General features: G+C 32.9%; 1 protein-coding gene across 8 annotated transcripts in view; it reads left to right on the top strand.

Moving 5' to 3' along the window:
- Nucleotides 1-23,826, top strand: part of LOC143082236 (LIM domain only protein 3-like) — a 125,476-nt gene that overhangs the window by 91,568 nt on the left and 10,082 nt on the right. Inside the window, exon 1 of one of the 8 annotated variants that reach the window (XM_076257828.1) lies at nucleotides 13,729-14,080. The exons of the other annotated variants lie outside the window; for them this stretch is intronic. Within the exon in view, the coding sequence (XP_076113943.1) occupies nucleotides 14,059-14,080 (22 nt within the window). The 5' untranslated portion in view covers nucleotides 13,729-14,058. Of the gene's footprint in view, nucleotides 1-13,728; nucleotides 14,081-23,826 lie in introns of those variants that run through there. 8 annotated transcript variants of the gene reach the window in all.

The raw sequence follows: 23,826 nt of genomic DNA, 5'->3' as shown, positions 1-23,826 counted from the left end.
CAATCCATAGGCATCTACTTCAAATCCCAACTTATTCAAGGCAAGTACAGAAAAGTGAACCTAAGAATAGAAAAAAAAAGGAGTGAAAACAATAAATTTTGCTTGAGTTTTTCCTAATCAGGATCAACTTGGAAGAACAAATAGTAAAGGATAAAAAATTATTCCCTATTTTTGCGAACATCAAGGAAAAGTGTGTTTGCTTGTAAAAGCCCCCCCCCCCCCTTAAAAAAAAATCTATTGCAAATGTATAATCATTAAGTGCCCATAGGTTTTATATTGGTTTGTCTTTGGTAAAAGTGTAAATTGCATTTTGGCCTTGATGCACTTATAAGGCACTCACACGGTCGGTTTTAATACATGATGGAAACTTTTCTGTAAGTAATTGCAGTGGGTCAGGTCTTTATTTAAGCAAGTTGAAGCTACAAGTTGCATCAACTATTCTTTGACATAACATGCAGCTATATAATACATGCAAAATTCTTTAGATTGGTATATATAACAGCATAGTAATTCTTTGAAATTGAATTTTATTATGTATTGTAGAAATCCATGTCTTTAAAAGATGGAATTGTTTTCTATTTGAAAGGGTTACAATTCTGTGTTGTTTCAGTTATGATTTACAGTATTGTAATTACACTAGAATATTATGGAAGTAGCTCTAAACTATTTTCCAAGCAATATTGAACCTTGACTTTGATAAACATTTAATTTAAAAGTAAAAAAAATTAAACCTACCATAGTTGCTGTTTCCCATTGAATTCTTCTTCTTCTCCTTCTTGTTTTTTCATTAATAATCAATCATGACTTATAGACTGTATCACTCTATATAAACTTTCTACATATTATTTGAAATTTTCTATTGTCTTTTATAAATTGCATATTTATATATTGATAAACTCAAACAAAGGAATACATGAAAAACTAGATGACTCATTAACATTGTTGTGAATTGAAAGATTTATTTGAAATATTTAGTGTATACAGATAGTAAAAATACCAACAGTAGCAGAATCTCAAGTTATCAGATTATGTTGACAGATTTATTGTTTTAGTTAATTTGTGAAATGAGAGATGCTACATAGGTAACGCCTACAGTTTAAAAACAAGGCAGTTTGTCGCTGGAGTATCTACTGGTTCAACAATGTGTAACTATTTGCTCTTTCAGTTTTTGCTTGGAGATTTAATTGGCTGTTTCATATTATCTATTGAAAATGGACGCATATGTGGCTACAATCAGAGGTTTGTTTCATCAAAAAAGGAGCAGGGTTTTAGATTTTCTGTATCATAATGTTTTCTCTATAAATGAACAAAAATCATTTGAAATTAACCATATTCATTTATTTTCACATTGTCATTAATGCATTGATTATAGATAAGGAAAACAACATAGCTTCTTCATTTTTACAGTGGTTAAAAAGTGCTTGCATTTTCTATATTTGTTACCAAACTATTCATGACATTTTGAATGGAGCAATTAAGGAGAGGATCCCATAGGGAAATTATATGATATTAGAAGCTGATTCTGTGGTGATACAAAGACAATGCCTTATTAGATACACATCACTAAAAAGCTTTCCCTACTCACAGTAATAGACACTCAGGCTAAATACACTATAAATACGTCACCTGGGACAACACAATGTCCAATGTGTTTTACAAACTTTTCATCCTTGTCATACATCTTACATTGTAACCTTTGTCCTTTAATAAAAGTACTAGAACTCCTACTGGTCTTAGTTTGGTCAATTCAAAGGTCATCAGCTTAATCCTTTATTTATACAGCTCTGTAATTAGATGGTTAGAAAGTTATTCATTGATATATAATCTTTTTGGGGATCCAGTCTTTGTGTATTTTAATTTTTTAAATCAAGAAAATAGAGTTTTCCTTTTTGTATCTTGTTTCGACCGAGCAAACAAGTGTAGGCTGCACCTTTTACCTAACCTTGTCTAGAGTACATTAAGCTCAATTGAGATGATGTAATTAGCAGGTTATCAAAATGATGGAATTACTTGAAAATGTTGGATTACTAAAAACCAGACAAGTTCGAATTTGACTCTTATTTTTACTTGTAATATTCCAGAGTTGCTTCCCTTGACTTTGACAAAAAAATAACAAAATTGAAAGTTTTCTAGTCAAAAGCCCTTGTATATACTAGAGTGAATCAGTAAACATTGAAATTAAAAGCTAGTAAACATTGAATACACTGAAGTCACTACATGTTCACTTAAGTCATTGCTTATACATCACCATATAACATTTGAAGTCACTTCTTGTACATCACCATAAAACACTGAAGTCACTACTTGTACATCACCATAAAACACTGAAGTCACTACTTGTACATCACCATAAAACACTGAAGTCACTACTTGTACAACACCAGTTAACACTGAAGTCACTACTTGTACAACACCAGTTAACACTGAAGTCACTACTTATACAACATCAGCAACACTGAAGTCACTACTTGTACAACACCAGTTAACACTGAAGTCACTACTTATACAACATCAGCAACACTGAAGTCACTACTTGTACAACACCAGTAACACTGAAGTCACTACTTGTACAACACCAGTTAACACTGAAGTCACTACTTATACAACATCAGCAACACCAGTTAACACTGAAGTCACTACTTATACAACATCAGCAACACCAGTTAACACTGAAGTCACTACTTATACAACATCAGTTAACACTGAAGTCACTACTTATACAACATCAGCAACACTGAAGTCAATACTTGTACATCACCAGTAACACTGAAGTCACTACTTGTACAACACCAGTTAACACTGAAGTCACTACTTATACAACATCAGCAACACTGAAGTCACTACTTGTACAACACCAGTAACACTGAAGTCACTACTTGTACAACACCAGTTAACACTGAAGTCACTACTTATACAACATCAGCAACACTGAAGTCACTACTTGTACATCACCAGTAACACTGAAGTCACTACTTGTATAACACCAGTTAACACTTAAGTCACTACTTATACAACATCAGCAACACTGAAGTCACTACTTGTACAACACCAGTTAACACTGAAGTCACTACTTATACAACATCAGCAACACTGAAGTCACTACTTGTACAACACCAGTAACACTGAAGTCACTACTTGTACAACATCAGTAACACTGAAGGCACTACTTGTACATCACCAGTAACACTGAAGTCACTACTTGTACAACACCAGTTAACACTGAAGTCACTACTTATACAACATCAGCAACACTGAAGTCACTACTTGTACAATATCAGTAACACTGAAGTCACTACTTTTACAACATCAGTAACACTGAGGTCACTTCTTGTACAACACCAGTTAACACTGAGGTCACTACTTGTACAACATCAGTAACACTGAAGTCACTAATTGTACAGCATCAGTAACACTGAAGTCACTAATTGTACAACACCAGTAACACTGAAGTCACTAATTGTACAGCATCAGTAACACTGAAGTCACTAATTGTACAACACCAGTAACACTGAAGTCACTAATTGTACAGCATCAGTAACACTGAAGTAACTACTTGTACAACATCATGCAGTAACACTGAAGTCACCTCTTGTACAACACCAGTTAACACTGAGATTAATACTTGTACAACATCAGTAATACTGAAGTCACTAATTGTACAACACCAGTAACACTGAAGTCACTAATTGTACAACCTTAGTCACACTGAACTTTCTATTTGTGTTGTAATACAGTGACTTCAATCCTACAAGTAACAATTTGTTTCCAATTGAAGAATGTTTTACAAAGGGAAGAAGTAGTGACCAAATGGAGCAGACTTTATATTTTACTTTGTAAAAGAGCACAGATCTATTATAGAAAGAGGATTTAAAATTAAGTGGTTTTTCATGCAAATGTTACATTGGTACATACATTAATACCAATACCAATGCCATTAGTTAAATATTTCTTCCATCAGGTTAACATTAACAAGGAAACCAGTCTTTGAGAGTCGTCACCCTTCCCTTAATATTCTAAAATTGGACAGGAAGATCGTATTGTGAAGTTAAAAATGAAGTATTCAGAGTACAGACTAAAATAGAATAATTTATTCATAGTATAATAAAAGTCTGTTAAGTTGCAAAATCATGACTGCTTAATTATATATTCTTATATAATACTAAGTCCGTTGTAATAGTTGTACATTTATGGACTGTTAAGTCATCAGAAATAATTCCAAAGAACAATGTGTTTCCTTTACAAATGATAAATATCTCTTCAACCGGTCGTGATAATTATTTAAAAATTTGTGTTTTTCATTGTATTATTTTTACCAATCGTAATTGAATGTTAATTACCTTAACTCTTAATGCATTTTCTGGCTTAATTTCACCCAGTTTAGAAGTCTGCTTCACTTATTACTAATTTCCACTGTATATACTGTATTTACCTTGATGTAAACGCTTGTCTGAAATTGACTTCCGGTAATTTTTGAAAATTAACGGATATCTATTTATGTGAAGAACATTTAGTATATTCTTTTAAGTTAATGATATTTTAATGGCTGGCCCTAGTTATAGACCAATTCTGACAAACTTCATGATGGTCAATGGTATAATTACAAATTACTTCAGTCATCTAATGGTTTATGAAATATTAAGCACCTGCACTGCAGTATTTATAAAGCCTTAGGATCTATTGTAAATGTTAAAATCGCAATCATCAATCAATTGTGTTATGTTTTTAATCTGTTAAGGCTAGATAAAAATCTAAAACTTCAACCATTAATTAGTTGTCATGATTTCTATGTAATTGGTTCCTGACTTGGGACATTCACAATGCATGTACACTGTGAAATGGTTATTCCAGCATTCTATGATTGATCTCAATCTCCCAAACCCTGACCACCCCATCAGCCCTTCCAAATGTATCCATGTACTTTCCTGATCAGTCCCACATCACTAGATTTGTACATGCCATAATAAGGGGGAAATGTCTTTTTGAATAATGCATGTAAGCTTCAACACTTAATCTAATTTGAGTTCTAAGAAAATCCTGATATTAAATCCCATTACGTACCTCTTAACTAATGTCAGAAAATTTGAATCATATGAAAGTGTTAGCATTTTGTATAAAAACTTAACATCAACCATTAGGAGTCAATGTTAGGTTATGGTAAAGTGCCATGCAGAATGAGTAAAACCTTTTAACGAAAAATGTTTTTGCACTCGGCTGTCAAAGATTAAATGGTTCTAATAGGCAAGCTTTTTTTCTTTCAAATTAATACAGTTTTTGCATTATGAAACTTTCATATAGACTTTATAAATAGTTGATGGGAAGGGATAAAGTTAATATTCAAATGAGGATCAGCGAGGGTAAATTCTTTATTTTGTCAGTAAATAGTCAAATCAATAGATACAAATTGTTCTTAATGAATGGTGTGATGAATTTAATGTTCATTCACAAATTTTCAGATGTTTTTTGTTCTGTGAAATGAAAATGAGATAAGCATTATATGATAAGTAATAGAGCTGTATCAGGGTTGACACTAAGATATAGGCATCAGTCTAACATTTATTGTACTCACTGTAGTAATGGTATAAACCCTTATTTGAATGTTAGACTGAATAAGTTTAACAGGGGTTCAAATTTTCATTGAATAATTCAGGTTCAGGACCATTTGAAATTTCTAGTAAAGAAACCATTATGGTTGGGTTAATTACTAAAGCATCAGAATAAAGAATGGTATAGGTCCTTGATTTTGTAATTTAGAAATGACAAGTCCTCTCCATTAAAAGACAGGTCCTGGACCTTGGACTCACACTGATTTGAACTGAGAGTAAATTTGTAAGGCACCACAGGCACTTATATACATGTAAATATATATCCATTGGAAAATCGATTATCCATACGTTCAATTACATATATATGGCTAGTCGACATAATGGATAGAAACAAGTGCATGTGTAAGACGACCATTTGTTATTATTATAATTAATTCTTATATCAAATTTCCCCTTTGTTTTGTTTTCAGTGGTCCTAATATACAGTGTAGTAAACCTGTGTTATCCAACACACTGGGGGACCAGAAAAAAATTTCAGATTAAGCAGGGTGTGGGAATACTCAGCAAGAATATGCATATTATTGAACCAATAAAATACCATTGTATATAAAGCAGAATGTAGGAATACTCACTCTGGTGTCCGATTAGGCTTAGGTTATTTTTGGGATAGTTTTTCATTCTCATTGATTTAAGAAATATAATTTCCCTAGACAAATTCACCCTGTGAAGCCTCCTTGGGTTATGCAACTTCTTAAACACTCAGCAGATCCATTAGTTTGAAAATCTGTTAAACATTTATTAGTATTGAAAGTCATTAAAACCATTAGCTCAAAAAATAAGCTTATGTCATGTAAACCAGTAGGGAGTCAATTTTGCCTATTAAATACCTATGATTGGAAGGCTCTTTATTGTTTTAACAGTTTGTAGACATGTCAGAATTACCACTGAAGTGCAATAATTTGCAGAATTTGTTATCAACCATCTCTTATACTAATTGGCAGTGTAATTGTAATGCAATGGAAATGTAAGTTTTCAGCAGTCAGAGCAGCCACCAGTTAATGTTAAAATAAAGTATGTGTTCAACTCACAGACAATGGACACTTTAAAGTTAATGTCTTTTAAGAACTGAACAATAGTGTTACAGGTTTTTTTTTTTGGCGCTTTTCCAACCTAAATAATCAAATTTTTGATTTACTCCATTTTAAGTAAAAATCCTGCCAAACTTAGTTATCTTCCTAAACCTGAGTTTGCACAGTACAATTTTCTATCCCATTTTCAATTGGATTTGCTTAACCATAGCCTAAAGTAAACCATACAGTGTTTCTTTGACATGAAGCAAATTTCCTTTTGACACACTAAAGACATCTGATTTTAGTTTTCAAATGGTGCTATTGTAGTTTAAATCAGGTAAATGTTGCATAAAAATCTCAAGAAAAATTATACCCTGTAAACCCACCTTTTGACCAAAGATAGGAACTAACATATATAGTAGTGTTCTTTTGATTTGATATAATGATGTAAATTAACTAGTCTAAATATAAAAATAAGGGATGTTTGTTAAGATTGCTAATGAGACAATTATCTGTTTACATAAATTTTAAGCAACTATATGTCACCATATGGCCTTTTACATAATGAGCAAAACCCATGCCTTATATGACCTATAAAAGGCCATGGCATGACAAAGCAGGAAATATTAATTCAGTAGAGAAAACCAACGGCCAGATTTATGCTAAATAAGAATGTGTCCATAGTACATTAGATGCCCCACTCCCACTATATCATTTTCTATGATTAGTGGACAGTGAAATTGGGGTAAAAATTCTTATTTGGCATTAAAATTAAAACCATCATATCATTATAAGGGAACATGTATACTAAGTTTCAAGTTGATTGGACTTGAACTTCATCAAAAACTACCTTGACCAAAAACTTTAACCTGAAGTGGGAGAGATGGAGGAGCAAACGAACCCACACACAAGAAAACATAATGCCACTCTACTATCGTAGATGGAGATTAAAAAAAACAATAAGGCAGAGAGCATTACTCACTAAAAAACAGACTCTTAACTTGCACTAGGCACATACGGAAATTTTGGCAAGGTTTAAAACATGTTTATGAGACTTGACAACCCTACTCCTAAACTGTGACAGGTCAATGTGTATCAGATACATGTAAACATACTAGAATACATCAATTGAAAATGACTTTGACTCATCAGATTTGTTCTTGTATATTAGTGGCATGGAAGTTTGATGGTGGGAAAGCTGTGTCTTAGAGGGAAAACGGTACTATTACATTTTCCCAGCATTAGGTTGGCCTTTTGTGTACCCAAGACAGGGGAAGGAAGTCAACTTAGGAGCGCCGTGATTGGTCTGGATCATCATCATGTAGGTTGCATTTCTGTAAATATTGACAATGCAATTTCCCATAGGAACTCCTTTTACAGCTAAAACTGTACCACTTTTACTGTGAAGTTTTGAAAAAAATCTTATCCTAGAATTGAAAGTTCATTTGCACCACAATTTTTTTCAAAGGTCAAAATATAGGGCTGTGCGGCATATTTTCAACGTTTATATGCCCCGAACTTCTCAGAGTTGAAACTTACACTAATTTTCTTAACTACCCCTACCTCGAATGAAAGGTTACCACAGATTTCAATGTAAACAATATGCACGTGTTTATTTACTGGTAACATTCCCCAGTTCTGTCTCTGCGATATGGAACACAGAGAGCATAACTGGGAACCAGTATGTAAACAAAATTAATTTTCTATGAATATTCTATTTCTCCCCAAAAGAGGCGTGTTGTCAGAAACAGCTGTATTTACAAAGTGCAACTTATACAGACATTTATTCAAATAGAAAACTCTCTAAAATCAGTTTTTCTCACATTATGACTCATTTATCAGAATTATAGTCTTAAAGAAATCACTGTGTATACTCTAAGTTTTTCTTTACTATACATTTTATACCCCCTCCCCTGTTGCATTTTTTTTAAAGAATTTGAAAACAAGACTTTAATTATTGCCAGCTTACCCTATTTACATATTTTCTGATAAAAAATGCCTAAAACCTGTTAAAAACTGTTTTGATAACATATTGAAAGCATATCAGAATATTATAAATGTAATGTTTAGCAGTCAATCATCACAACATTCAAGATTATATAAAGTATCCAATCCAGCCTCTGTCTCCAGTCCACATCTTACTGTATGCCTATTTGTCAATTAAAGAACACATTTTCTGCCTCAAATGGTCAATTTAGAATTCTTGTCACAACAGTATCATCTGTAACCATATATCTGACACAATTTAGCTACTATATATACTAGAAGTGTTCAAACAAAGCCATATTTACAATAGTTGTATGTATGCAGATACCAGTCTGAGATATAAATTCACTTAAAATGTTGTAGAGATGACTGCTAACATCTGATTTTTGCATAACTTCCAAACATAGTTATTGTTTCTATATCAAGAACTTTAAAATCAGAAAATCATAGCATTTACAAGTTAAATTATTTGTTTTATGACCCAGGGGGTAGGCAATTTTCTATGTTTTTTGCCCCTTGGGCCTCAAATTTCCTAAATCAATCTGCTGTTTCTAGCAATTTGAAATATTTAGTACATATTCAGGATAGAACACACTATTGTAAGTTTTCTTGAGATATTTTTGTTTTTCTAGCTTGTATTTGTGGTGACAAAAAAGAAGAATTAGGTGTTGCGGCTTAATTTTGGGTTATCGAAAGGACACAAATACTCCATAAATAACATTCAGGAAGGATCTATGAGTTTCAATGACTGCGAAGAGTAAATATAAGCACTTTTTAACAATTTAACTTACAAATATGCAAATGTTATGAATTAATTTTGTATCCAGGACTTTAAGTAAACTATGCATACTGTAAACTGTGAATTTATGCTGAGTCATCATATCTAAGGCCCAGGATTCTATCAATCTTCATTAAATATTTATAAAACTTCATATTTGAGTTAATTTCTTTAAAATCTGTGAAATAAAGCAAATTTGGTTAAATTCTGAATGTTCCCCTTTTTCACCCTATATAGGTTGCATTTCTGTAAATATTGACAATGCAATTTCCCATAGGAACTCCTTTTACAGCTAAAACTGTACCACTTTTACTATGAAGTTTTGAAAAAAATCTTATCCTAGAATTGAAAGTTCATTTGCACCACAATTTTTTTCAAAGGTCAAAATATAGGGCTGTGCGGCATATTTTCAACGTTTATATGCCCCGAACTTCTCAGTTGAAACTTACACTAATTTTCTTAACTACCCCTACCTCGAATGAAAGGTTACCACAGATTTCAATGTAAACAATATGCACGTGTTTATTTACTGGTAACATTCCCCAGTTCTGTCTCTGCGATATGGAACACAGAGAGCATAACTGGGAACCAGTATGTAAACAAAATTAATTTTCTATGAATATTCTATTTCTCCCCAAAAGAGGCGTGTTGTCAGAAACAGCTGTATTTACAAAGTGCAACCTGTAAGGGTACAATATATTTTTTTATTTATCTATGAATTACTGCAGTGTTTATATTTACAATATAAATTTTAAAACCTATTGAAATATTTTCTAGAGAATTATTCGAAAAGGCTTTCAAAATTTTATAAATTTGCTGCAAAATGACGGTGGGCATGGATAACATAAACAAGCTCCGTTTGAAATTGGTCATGATACTATTTGGCTTCAATTTTTAAAATAGAGTAATAAAGTACTAACACCACACATAACTGTTTTATCCAGGTTTTTATTATAAAAAGTGTTAAAATTAGAAAATGTTAGTATTGTCGCCTATGGCAGAATAAATAGTACCGTTTTCCCTAGAGTAGATGCCACAATTAAATATCCAAACCTTACAGATTATAAACTGAAGTGGACAATTTATAGCCTTTAAATGGACTTCTGTATAATGTTTATAACTAATTCATTCCTTTGTTAATATTATTAATGAATTTAATTGTATTTACATTTTAATTTTATAGATGGGAATCAAAGTAAACACTTGATTTAAAGTAAGAAAAATAGTTAATAGAAAATTATAGCACACCAGGGTATTTAATGCAACTTAAATTGGTTGGTGTAATACCCTAAATTTAAACAGCACTTAATTATCTACGTTTGTAAGTAGACTTACACCTCAAGGGTTCATACAACCAAGGTAGTTTGTTTTGGTTTACTAATGCTGTCAAATTGAAAGTTTCCACTATTAGCTGTAATCTAGCTTCAGTTGAAAGTCCATGTTTAGAAAGTTTAATCCAATTACACACTCTAAAGACTGCTTCTTTCTTTACTCTAACTAATTGAATTATAACAAATATTTTTAGAACAATTTATAATTGTTCAGAATTTACAACAAATTTGTCAGTGTGAAAGTTTTATTTCAGACATTGTGAGAATTAGTCATTTCAGTTTAGTGTCGACATAAAGCACACCAAGAAGTGATTTTTTTGAGGAATTTTTTAGTAGAAATAGCTATTTTCCTTTTTCAAATTGGATATTATTGTACAACTGAAATATTTGGATATTTTTGAAGGACTTTGAAATATTTGGAAATTTTTGACGAACTTAACTATTTGGTATGTTATATTGACTTTTTTATGCTTTTTACTGAAATCTAATTAAACTTTTAACTTAAAAGTTTGACTTTTGTGATACTAGCTCCATAACTTGGTTAAAGTGACCTTATTGCTTGATTGCTCTAAACCTACATTATCACTGAACTAGTATACATTTTTGTAATAAAGGGCCAGCTAAAGCACGCCTCCAGTTGTGGGATTTTCTCACTATGTTTAAGACCCATTGGTGGCCTTTAGTTGTTTCTGCTCTTTGGTCAGGTTGTTGTCTCTTTGACAGACATTCACCATTTCCATTCTCAATTTTATCTTATTTGAATTCATATTGACTTTAATGACCTATCTTGTAGATTTTCTCAAATGTTTAACGTTATGCCAGATAGAAAATTTCTTTATCAAACAAAATTATAAAACAATGACGCCTTATTTGCATACATTGATTTTGTTAAGAAAGTTTTCGTGTTTTTACAAGACGTTAGTATATTAGATACACATGCCTTCTACCATATCTCGTAGGTTCTGATCCATCATCTATCTTAATTTGTCTTAATTTGGTTACAATTCTTTCTTTGATGGCCCTCTGGGACTATGTTGTATTTTCTAGCCATTGGGGATTTCCTTCCGAGTTCTTCCGTGTGTATTATAGTAAATAATTTTTTTTATTTATTGATGGTCGGTAAATTATAACTGACGATGCATTCCTTTGTGTTTTAGATTGGTTAAGATCATGTTTTATACATATAAAAAATATACTGAAAATTAATTCTGTGTTTTTACAGATGTGAGGGTTTGTTACAGCTAAAAAGCTTAGATCTACAAATGTTTTAACATGCCAACTTTGAACCATGTGATTGATAAATCATACCGTTTGAAAATTTTCTGTTTTTTTAAGTTGAAAAAATAAAACAATAGCAAAGGGTGATGGACAGGGAAGTTTCTCATTTAAACAATTTTCTCCTAAGGAATTCCCCATATAAAGCCTCTTAATGGAAGAGAAACATGCTCTAAAGTTAGTATGAAATTTTACTCCTTTGTGAATTTGTTTATTAGATAGTTGTATGCATGTTTGAATACTTTTATTGAATGTTATTGAAGTGGAGCTAATAAAACGAGCATTATTTAATGTTTCTCATCAAATTACTAAAAGACAAGAAGACAACCAGTGTTAAGTAATGGTCTGTATTATATCTCAATGACAGCTTGTCATACAAATTCTCAGCTAGGATGTTTTTGAAATATAATTGTTTATAATTTGATGTCTAAAATGAAGCCTAGAAAGCATGACAATTGTTGTCAATGCAATACAAATATCATTGAATACAGGACAGTATCTTAAAACTTCTAGTATTGGATTATCTAGGTAAATAAAGTTAGTATTTTGTATTTTATAAACTTTTTCTTCAAACACAGTGTCGGACATATCTTGAAGGATACATTAAAATTATATTTGGTAGTAAAGTTAAGATATAGGAAAACATGAAGTTCGAACATATTGCTATAGGTTATTTATATATGTGTCTTTATACAAAATAAACATACAATCCTAGCCAATAAAGATTGGAGTCAAACACACCTACTACGTGCATGGTTAGTCAAACACACCTACTACGTGCATGGTTAGTCAAACACACCTACTATGTGCATGGTTTAATCTTGACACAACCTCAGTGTTGACAGGCTAAGTGATACATTAGTTTGACTAGTACATGTACTACTATTATATATAACACCACTCAGCCACCCATGCTCCTTTGGACACTGCGTATCTTCTCTATATTGTTTGGGGAATAAAGGTGCAGGGGAGAGCTCTGCCTGGTACTTTTGATTTCATTGCACTTATTTTAACTTAAAATATTGGACTTTAATGAACAAATTGTGACTTGGATGAAGATTTGTCTGATTGGCTATCATACCACCATCTTCCTATATCGGTAAACTTAAACCTACAGAGACTTATGGTGTAATCTGCATGTACTAATACTGTTAACTGCATGTACTTATATAAATTTTATATGAGCAAGCACCTGCTCAAAGATTTGAATCAACTAATTATAAAATGTAATTTAAAAAGCATTACAAGATTAGTTTTTATTTCATCAATAAGAATTTGAATTAAAATTGTTTATGCATAATTATAATGAAAATGATTAAATTTTATGCAATTCCATTCAGTATGGTCAATCATTTGTGAATTAGAAACGTGAAAATTAATAATTTCTTATTATGGACAACAATGGACTAGCAATTAATGAGTTTGTTTTGAATAAAAGGATATTTTGTTGAGTAACATTGCTTTTAATCATAGAATAAGGTTGATTACTGTAAAAACCAGTATATCAGTTTATACAATAAACCTTCACAGCTTATCTTACGTTCAATCTAGATTAAAAAATGAATTAAGATATGAAAAAATAAGTGTGGGATATAAAGCCGTAAAAATCCATGATTAATTTCAAGATGTTAGCTAACCTAGTAATTATTTGCAAACAATTATAGTCCTTACCAATGAATGGAGAAAGTTAATAATTATGATGTTATCACAAAGAAATTTACAATTGGCCAGTAACATCACTTTTCTCTATTACCTAATTATAACTGTATTGAATAAACAACAGTAACAAGGCGTTCAGTATTATTAATGCTCAACGGGACTTGATATGAAGACTGAGAGCCTCATTATAACACATATTAATTCTCTATAATAACGGGAGGGGATTAATTTCCGAGGATCACGTCGGTATAGTGTCACACATCATAGTTTCAGCAGTTATTGGATTTTTTGTACAGTTTTAATATAAAGATATGGGAGAATAGAGCAGTTTATATTTTATTTCCACATTTGTATTTTATAACGCCTTTGGATAATAGAGCAGTTTGAACATTTGTATTTTGTTAACGGATAATAGAATGATTACCCAGGCTAGTGAAGGTAAGAATTCAAGCTATATTTAAACGTGAACGATCTTTTAATAGTATGATAGAGTAACTCAGCCATGCTTATTTTAGTGATATAGCACTCTATTTTAACCCTTTACCTCATTTTAATGTTCACACCATAGCTGGTGGTTACTGCTGATACTAAAAACTATGTAATAGAGAATTGACACAAAAAAATACATTGAGTTTTACTTCCAAATCAAAGTAATTTGTTCAGATTTCAATTTTCTGTGTAAAAAATGTAAAATCACAAAAATATTGAACTTAGTACGAGTAAAATTCAAAACAGAAAGTCCCTAATCAAATGGCAAAATCAAAAGCTCAAACATTATATTAGAAAAATTTCTGTTGTTAAAGGCTTTCAGACTACATGAGGAAAATGTATATAAGTTAGGTTTGTATATTGTGAATCAAAATATTAATAAAACAGCTTGAAATTGAACATTATGGAAATTAACACAAACTTAAAACATTTGAATAGGTATTTGACCACAAAAGGAACCTGAATATGATTATATCCAATTAAATTACCAGTAAAGGCCGACTTTGGATGAGGTTTCTAAATTGAACAACAGAGCATTTGAGAGGGGGTCATTAAAAATCTGGTTAGATAGATTGATTGTTAGTATTTAAACCCCACTTTTAAGCACAACCTTTGGACTATTTTGTGGCAGCCAGTTTTTGGTTTTGTGGAGGTAGCTGGAGTGCCCAGAGAAAACTGGTTAAAAGACATGCCAAGTTGATAATCGTTGCTTTAATAAACAATCAAAGTGTTATTAAACTTTCATCTTTATTATATTAATAACAGACTCTGTGAGTGATAGGTGTGAATTAGAAATTTAAGATAGTGTTAATTTGAAGATGAGTGTTTACGATATTATTAAAACCTTTATGATTGGATATTAGAATGTCGGTTATTGGTATATCCACTGATGTAATCTGTAATCATAATCAGTTAGGGTACATACTCGGATACATAAGGAATTACAGGGAAATGAATGGTAAGCTCACCTTTTTTTATAATCCCACAACAAAGTTGTCGGTGCCATATAGTTTTACCCTTGTCCGGAATACCGAAATTCCGTAATTCCGATATTCCGAAATTTCGAAATTCCGTAATTCCGTCATTCTGTCATTCCGCAACAAACCATTATACAGAGTTTTTTTTTAAACGCCTTCAGATATTGGGCTGATTTTTGGTATGTGAGTTAACCATGATGAGTTACAGATCAAGTTTAAGTTTCGTTCCGCTCCACTAATTTTTGCTGAAATTACAGACTTTGGACTTTGAGAAATTGTTGAAAATCACAGTTTTTTTCTAAACGCCTTCAGATTATTGGGCTGATTTTTCGTATGTGAGTTAACCATGATAAGTTACAGATCAATTCAAGTTTCATTCCGCTTCACTAATTTTTGCCGAAATTACAGACTTTGGACTTTGAGAAATTGTTGAAAATCACAGTTATGCAGACTTTTTTTCTAAATGTCTTCAGATATTGGGCTAATTTTTTATATGTGAGTTAACCATGATGAGTTACAAATCAAGTATCAGTTTTGTTCTGGTACGCTAATTTTTGCTAAAATTACAGGCTTATTAAGGACTTTGATAAATTATTGAAAATCATAGTTAAACGGATTTTTTTTCTATACCCCTCCAGATTTTTAGCTGATTTTTGATAAGTGAGACTACCATCATTTTTGTGTCCACATGTGTATTGAAATTTCAGATTTTTCAACTTTTTGGGACGGGGCCATTCTTGTCGCTTTGGCATATCTAATTTATGATTGAAATACTGGTGTATCAGACAAAAAAAGCTAGAATTTAGCTCTTACGAATTTAATATGTATTTAATGTACAGTGGAAACATAGGTTCAGTGTATGTTCAGATCTATGATGCTTTGTGTCGATCCATAACAGTGTATGTTCAGATCTATGATGCAAACTTAAAACTTATATGTTATTACTAAATGCCTTTATCAAGCTATAAAGAAAGCATTGCTCTTATTTCACTGGTATCTTAAAATCTTTAGCAAAACATTCTGCTAACTTTTGTCTTAAAATAAAAATACATGTTATTAAATACATGTCATTGTTCAGGTTACTTCCATTTGACAACTTGTATAACTGGTGAGATTATATTAGTTCACCTTCCTATATGAACATGTTTGATAAATTACTATTCCTTGATTTATTTCTCCTTTCCCCTTTTCGTCAAGTCGGACACTGAACACATGCCTTTGTCTTGTTTATTTACAATGATAAAAATATATCCTTACTTTAGACATACCCCTTAATGATAGCATGTCCTGAATGACATTATCAAATTGAGACAACAGACCTGGGGTTCAGCTGTGTTGATTAAAAGTTTTGGTAGAATTCTCATTAGAACTACAGCCCACCCTTGCTCTGTATATGATTCCCAATTAGTCGTCTTGTTAACACTTTTGATTAGTTTAATATATACAATTTCTACTTCATTAAATTTTTTTGCAGAATTTGTTTCTTGCCAGAACTTTCTCTAATGATTTCCTCTGTCTTTGTTACAGTGGGGGTCTCATTGGAATATTAAAACTAAGGTTGTTGCTTACACCCACAAGGCTTTTGGTTCCTTAGTGTAGAGAATAGTTGAAAGATAATGATATGACTTTCTAATTAAGTGTAATGTATAAGTAAATATATAAAAATATGAAAGTTAATTTGTGTGTGTTTATATACCAATTTATTATCATTTGATGTCTTCCTTGTAGTTTATATTCCTGGAGTTATCTAAAAAAAAAAAATACTGGATGTATCTGGTACTCTGCCTAGAGAGCCCCATTCATTAATACTGGATGTATCTGGTACTCTGCCTAGAGAGCCTCATTCATTACTACTGGATGTATCTGGTACTCTGCCTAGAGAGCCCCATTCATTAATACTGGATGTATCTGGTACTCTGCTTAGAGAGCCTCATTCATTACTACTGGATGTATCTGGTACTCTGCCTAGAGAGCCCCATTCATTAATACTGGATGTATCTGGTACTCTGCCTAGAGAGCCCCATTCATTAATACTGGATGTATCTGGTACTCTGCCTAGAGAGCCCCATTCATTAATACTGGATGTATCTGGTACTCTGCCTAGAGAGCCCCATTCATTAATACTGGATGTATCTGGTACTCTGCCTAGAGAGCCTCATTCATTAATACTGGATGTATCTGGTACTCTGCCTAGAGAGCCTCATTCATTAATACTGGATGTATCTGGTACTCTGCCTAGAGAGCCTCATTCATTAATACTGGATGTATTTGGTACTCTACCTAGAGAGCCCCATTCATTAATACTGGATGTATCTGGTACTCTGCCTAGAGAGCCCCATTCATTAATACTGGATGTATTTGGTACTCTACCTAGAGAGCCCCATTCATTAATACTGGATGTATCTGGTACTCTGCCTAGAGAGCCTCATTCATTAATACTGGATGTATCTGGTACTCTGCCTAGAGAGCCTCATTCATTAATACTGGATGTATCTGGTACTCTGCATAGAGAGCCTTATTCATTAATACTGGATGTATCTGGTACTCTGCGTAGAGAGCCTCATTCATTAATACTGGATGTATCTGGTACTCTGCTTAGAGAGCCTCATTCATTAATACTGGATGTATCTGGTACTCTGCATAGAGAGCCTCATTCATTAATACTGGATGTATCTGGTACTCTGCGTAGAGAGCCTCATTCATTATTACTGGATGTATCTGGTACTCTGCCTAGAGAGCCCCATTCATTACTACTGGATGTATTTGGTACTCTGCCTAGAGAGCCCCATTCATTACTATTGGATGTATCTGGTACTCTGCCTAGAGAGCCCCATTCATTAATACTGGATGTATCTGATACTCTGCCTAGTGAGCCCAATTCATTAATACTGGATGTATCTGATACTCAGCCTAGAGAGCCCCATTCATTAATACTGGATGTATCTGGTACTCTGCCTAGAGAGCCCCATTCATTAATACTGGATGTATCTGATACTCTGCCTAGTGAGCCCAATTCATTAATACTGGATGTATCTGGTACTCTGCCTAGAGAGCCTCATTCATTAATACTGGATGTATCTGATACTCAGCCTAGAGAGCCCCATTCATTAATACTGGATGTATCTGGTACTCTGCCTAGAGAGCCCCATTCATTAATACTGGATGTATCTGGTACTCTGCCTAGTGAGCCCAATTCATTAATACTGGATGTATCTGGTACTCTGCCTAGTGAGCCCAATTCATTAATACTGGATGTATCTGGTACTCTGCCTAGAGAGCCTCATTCATTAATACTGGATGTATCTGATACTCTGCCTAGTGAGCCTCATTCATTAATACTGGATGTATCTGGTACTCTGCCTAGTGAGCCCAATTCATTAATACTGGATGTATCTGGTACTCTGCCTAGTGAGCCCAATTCATTACTACTGGATGTATCTGGTACTCTGCCTAGAGAGCCTCATTCATTAATACTGGATGTATCTGGTACTCTGCCTAGTGAGCCCAATTCATTAATACTGGATGTATCTGGTACTCTGCCTAGAGAGCCCCATTCATTAATACTGGATGTATCTGGTACTCTGCCTAGAGAGCCCCATTCATTAATACTGGATGTATCTGGTACTCTGCCTAGAGAGCCCCATTCATTCCTACTGGATGTATCTGGTACTCTGCCTAGAGAGCCTCATTCATTAATACTGGATGTATCTGATACTCAGCATAGAGAGCCCCATTCATTAATACTGGATTTGTCTGTTCAATCTGGTACCCTAATGAGATTTTAAGATTGGCCACTCAAATTCAAATTGATAATGTTACTTTTGTGTCTGTTAGACAGTACAGCCAGGTAATGAAAGGCTCTCCAGTTTATACTTAAGTAACAACATATGTTCAACAGAAACATTTTAAATTAATGAAATAAACATAAAATTTCAATTCAGTGTAAGGTGGGGAATGTTTGTTCTACACATTGTAAGTAAATTCTGAGTGATTGTTTCCAGGTCCTGTACTTTCCATTCAAAATGAACTAAACATGGTTGACTTTTCATCCTAAGTCCATTTAATATTATAATACATAAATAGTCTCTTTTGAGTTCTGTGTCTTTTCAGGAAAAAACATAATTACTTGAATGGTCTCAATGTTAGTAGTTCTTTAGATCCATTAAAGTAAATTTTGTAAAGGCCCTTATTTGGCCCAAAAGTTACTGCAATTTCAAAAGTTTTCATACATATTCTTAACTAACTGAAAACTTGACTAAGGTACAAGGTATTCAGAAAAACTAAACAAATTTGACATCGAACAAGTTACCATGGCAACAAATCACAACTTAATCTGCATATTTTGTTAAATTTCATGATTTTCCTTGTTTTTTCATCAAATTTTTAAGTATATTTTAGATTGAAAAAGTATGTGACACCCAAGTAACAACTTTATATTTGGTGAGATTATGCCAATAGTTATAATAGTTATAATAAAGCTTCTGTGTAATTATTTTGTTGTTTCTGGGCTGCGCAGGATGTTTCCACAACGGAAATAATGAAAGAAAACTGCATTAATTCTGTATTTTTCATTGTTTTTATTATGACGTAATTGTGATGTCACCAGATTAAAATCTTTTATGTTTTTCATTTATATTTCTTGACCCTATCAAGGACGTATAACTATCTAATATACGTCCTTGACCCTATGCATTTCTAAACATTATGTGCCAATTTGAAATGGTTATCAAATATTTTCTTTTCTTTGACTAAAACCTTAATGCCCCTACTCCTTTTTCATGGTCAGTGACCACATCCTTGGTCAATAAAAATTAATACCAAATGAATAATATTTGTGTTTACTCATCCATGAATGATTCAGGTCCTGGGTCCATCAGAGTAGATTATCAATGATGGGTTATGGGCCCACTCAAATAAGATTAAATAATCAGTGTTTCAAGTTTCTTGTCCATTAGATAAAGTTTTTTAGTGCTTGGTCCTTTTTCTCCCTCAAATAGTTGGTTAAATAACCACTTTATTGTATGAAATATTGGAGAGTTAAAGAAATAAAGATAAGATGCAAAGGAACCATGACAATGAGCCACAATAAGCTTACGGAACACAATATGTCTGAAAAATTGTATTGTGTACCTATTTCCAACGGCTAAGCTACATTTCCAAAGGATTAACATGATTAGTACAAAACTAATTTAGTATGAAGACATTTTGAGTAAATAATTCAGCCAGCCTAACACATCAATGTATAATTAACTATTACTTAGTCTATTGAGTATGGATTACTAACTTTCTATTCTGCAAGTCCTCTAATTTCTATGAACAATCTGAACATGGTAGAGATGGTCCTGAATTGTTGATGGAGCAAAGATGGAGGAGGGTACAAAGAAATTGATCCAGGAAGGAATTCGTCAGTTAAAACCTTAAACAAACTGAGTAAGAAAGTGGGACTTCGGTAGACTTGGTTTTTAATTTTCTCAAGGAAAGCTCCTGAACAAAGTTAAGAGCTGTCAAGATATTTTTCCCTTCCTTTGAAATAATTATGTTTCACTTTTGTCAGTGATTTTAAATTTCTTATTATTTCAGTATTTGTCCTACACTTTTTCAATAGGAGCTAAGAAGAAATAGAAAATAACCTTATCAAGTCCACTTTTGTTGTATGGTTTTTCTGTATAATTAGTTTTGATTAACACATGATGACTTCAATCCCTTGTAATGAAAAAAGATGATTAGATTGAAGGTGCACTAACAAATTGTAGAAAAGTGGTTACAGGAAAAAAATGTTCAATTAATAGTGTACAAAATCCTCTCCTCACTCTGATATGATATTTAGAAACAGTTGTATAAACAACAGAGAACTTGTGTAATCAAATTAGTTTTAGTGGGTTTTTTTTGTTTAAATTCTGGGTGGTTGCATAACAGCATTAAAGTTTAACTTTATTGTTTTTATTTTTATTTTTTTGTAAATATTGTGATCAACATTTATCAAAATGCAAAATTAAGTGAATTCTGCATTCAACCCATTGAGTATTTCTCTTTCTTTTCTCACTCCAGTTCCTAATTTAAACCAATATCCTAAAGTTGGAAATTAATTGAAAACCTTAATTATTACCAAATCACAACCAAGCCAAATCAGATAAGAAACATGTCTCTCCCTTCTGTGGCCTCCAACATTGACACATTACCAGTGATCATTGAAGATCAAATAGTCCCCATCAATCACAGGCTTAACTTAAGTGAAGGAAATTGTCATAGTGTTAATTACCTCTGTTGGCCCCTGATTATAACACATATTAATTTTCAAATTTGCAGACTCAGGTGAGGCTCACAGCAGGATATTTTCTGTAAGAATAATACTACAGTAAAATAGCGTGCTTATATTAATGTCAATTCCAAATATGATGTTAAGATGTTAAAGATTTGATTAAGTAGTAATTGAATGGCATATACTAAAAGTAGGATTGAATCGATGTCTCAAGATGTGGAATGACATATACTAATAGTAGGATCAAATCAATGTCTCAAAAAGTGGAAATAGGTCAACTTAGGTTTTCCCTGAAAGTTAGTTTAAAATGTGTTAATAATCTGTTTTTTAGCTCACCTGGCCCGAAGGGCCAAGTGAGCTTTTCTCATCACTTGGCGTCCGTCGTCCGTCGTCGTCGTCCGTCGTCCGTCGTCGTCGTCCGTCGTCGTTAACTTTTACAAAAATCTTCTCCTCTGAAACTACTGGGCCAAATCAAACCAAACTTGGCCACAATCATCATTGGGGTATCTAGTTTAAAAAATGTGTGGCGTGACCCGGTCAACCAACCAAGATGGCCGCCACGGCTAAAAATAGAACATAGGGGTAAAATGCAGTTTTTGGCTTATAACTCAAAAACCAAAGCATTTAGAGCAAATCTGACATGGGGTAAAAATGTTTATCAGGTCAAGATCTATCTGCCCTGAAATTTTCAGATGAATCGGTCAATCGGTTGTTGGGTTGCTGCCCCTGAATTGGTAATTTTGAGGAAATTTTGCTGTTTTTGGTTATTATCTTGAATATTATTATAGATAGAGATAAACTGTAAACAGCAATAATGTTCAGCAAAGTAAGATCTACAAATAAGTCAACATGACCAAAATGGTCAGTTGACCCGTTTAGGAGTTATTGCCCTTTATAGTCAATTTTTAACCATTTTTCGTAAATTAAAGTAATCTTTTACAAAAATCTTCTCCTCTGAAACTACTGATCCAAATTAATCCAAACTTGGCCACAATCATCTTTGGGGTATTTAGTTTAAAAAATGTGTGGCGTGACCTGGTATACCAACCAAGATGGCCGCCACCGCTAAAAATAGAACATAGGGGTAAAATGCAGTTTTTGGCTTATAACTCAAAAACCAAAGCATTTTGAGCAAATCTGACATGGGATAAAAATGTTTTTCAGGTTAAGATCTATCTGCCCTGAAATTTTCAGATGAATCGGTCAATCGGTTGTTGGGTTGCTGCCCCTGAATTGGTAATTTTGAGGAAATTTTGCTGTTTTTGGTTATTATCTTGAATATTATTATAGATAGAGATAAATTGTAAACAGCAATAATGTTCAGCAAAGTAAGATCTACAAATAAGTCAACATGACCAAAATGGTCAGTTGACCCGTTTAGGAGTTATTGCCCTTTATAGTCAATTTTTAACCATTTTTCGTTAATTAAAGTAATCTTTTACAAAAATCTTCTCCTCTGAAACTACTGGGCCAAATTAATCCAAACTTGGCCACAATCATCTTTGGGGTATCTAGTTTAAAAAATGTGTGGCGTGACCTGGTCAACCAACCAAGATGGCCGCCACGGCTAAAAATAGACCAAAGGGGTAAAATGCAGTTTTTGGCTTATAACTCAAAAACCAAAGCATTTTGAGGAAATCTGACATGGGGATAAAAATGTTTATCAGGTCCAGATCTATCTGCCCTGAAATTTTCAGATGAATCGGTCAATCGGTTGTTGGGTTGCTGCCCCTGAATTGGTAATTTTGAGGAAATTTTGCTGTTTTTGGTTATTATCTTGAATATTATTATAGATAGAGATAAACTGTAAACAGCAATAATGTTCAGCAAAGTAAGATCTACAAATAAGTCAACATGACCAAAATGGTCAGTTGACCCGTTTAGGAGTTAATGCCCTTTATAGTCAATTTTTAACCATTTTTCGTAAATTAAAGTAATCTTTTACAAAAATCTTCTCCTCTGAAACTACTGATCCAAATTAATCCAAACTTGGCCACAATCATCTTTGGGGTATTTAGTTTAAAAAATGTGTGGCGTGACCTGGTCAACCAACCAAGATGGCCGCCACCGCTAAAAATAGAACATAGGGGTAAAATGCAGTTTTTGGCTTATAACTCAAAAACCAAAGCATTTTGAAGAAATCTGACATGGGATAAAAATGTTTTTCAGGTCAAGATCTATCTGCCCTGAAATTTTCAGATGAATCGGTCAATCGGTTGTTGGGTTGCTGCCCCTGAATTGGTAATTTTGAGGAAATTTTGCTGTTTTTGGTTATTATCTTGAATATTATTATAGATAGAGATAAATTGTAAACAGCAATAATGTTCAGCAAAGTAAGATCTACAAATAAGTCAACATGACCAAAATGGTCAGTTGACCCCTTTAGGAGTTATTACCCTTTATAGTCAATCTTTAACCATTTTTCATAAATCTAAGTAATCTTTTACAAAATCTCCACT

The sequence above is a fragment of the Mytilus galloprovincialis genome, chromosome 7 (assembly GCF_965363235.1).
Source record: "Mytilus galloprovincialis chromosome 7, xbMytGall1.hap1.1, whole genome shotgun sequence".
NCBI lineage: Eukaryota > Metazoa > Mollusca > Bivalvia > Mytilida > Mytilidae > Mytilus > Mytilus galloprovincialis.
The sequence above is the reverse complement of the archived record's forward strand: the minus strand, read 5'-3'. Positions and strand labels throughout refer to the sequence as shown.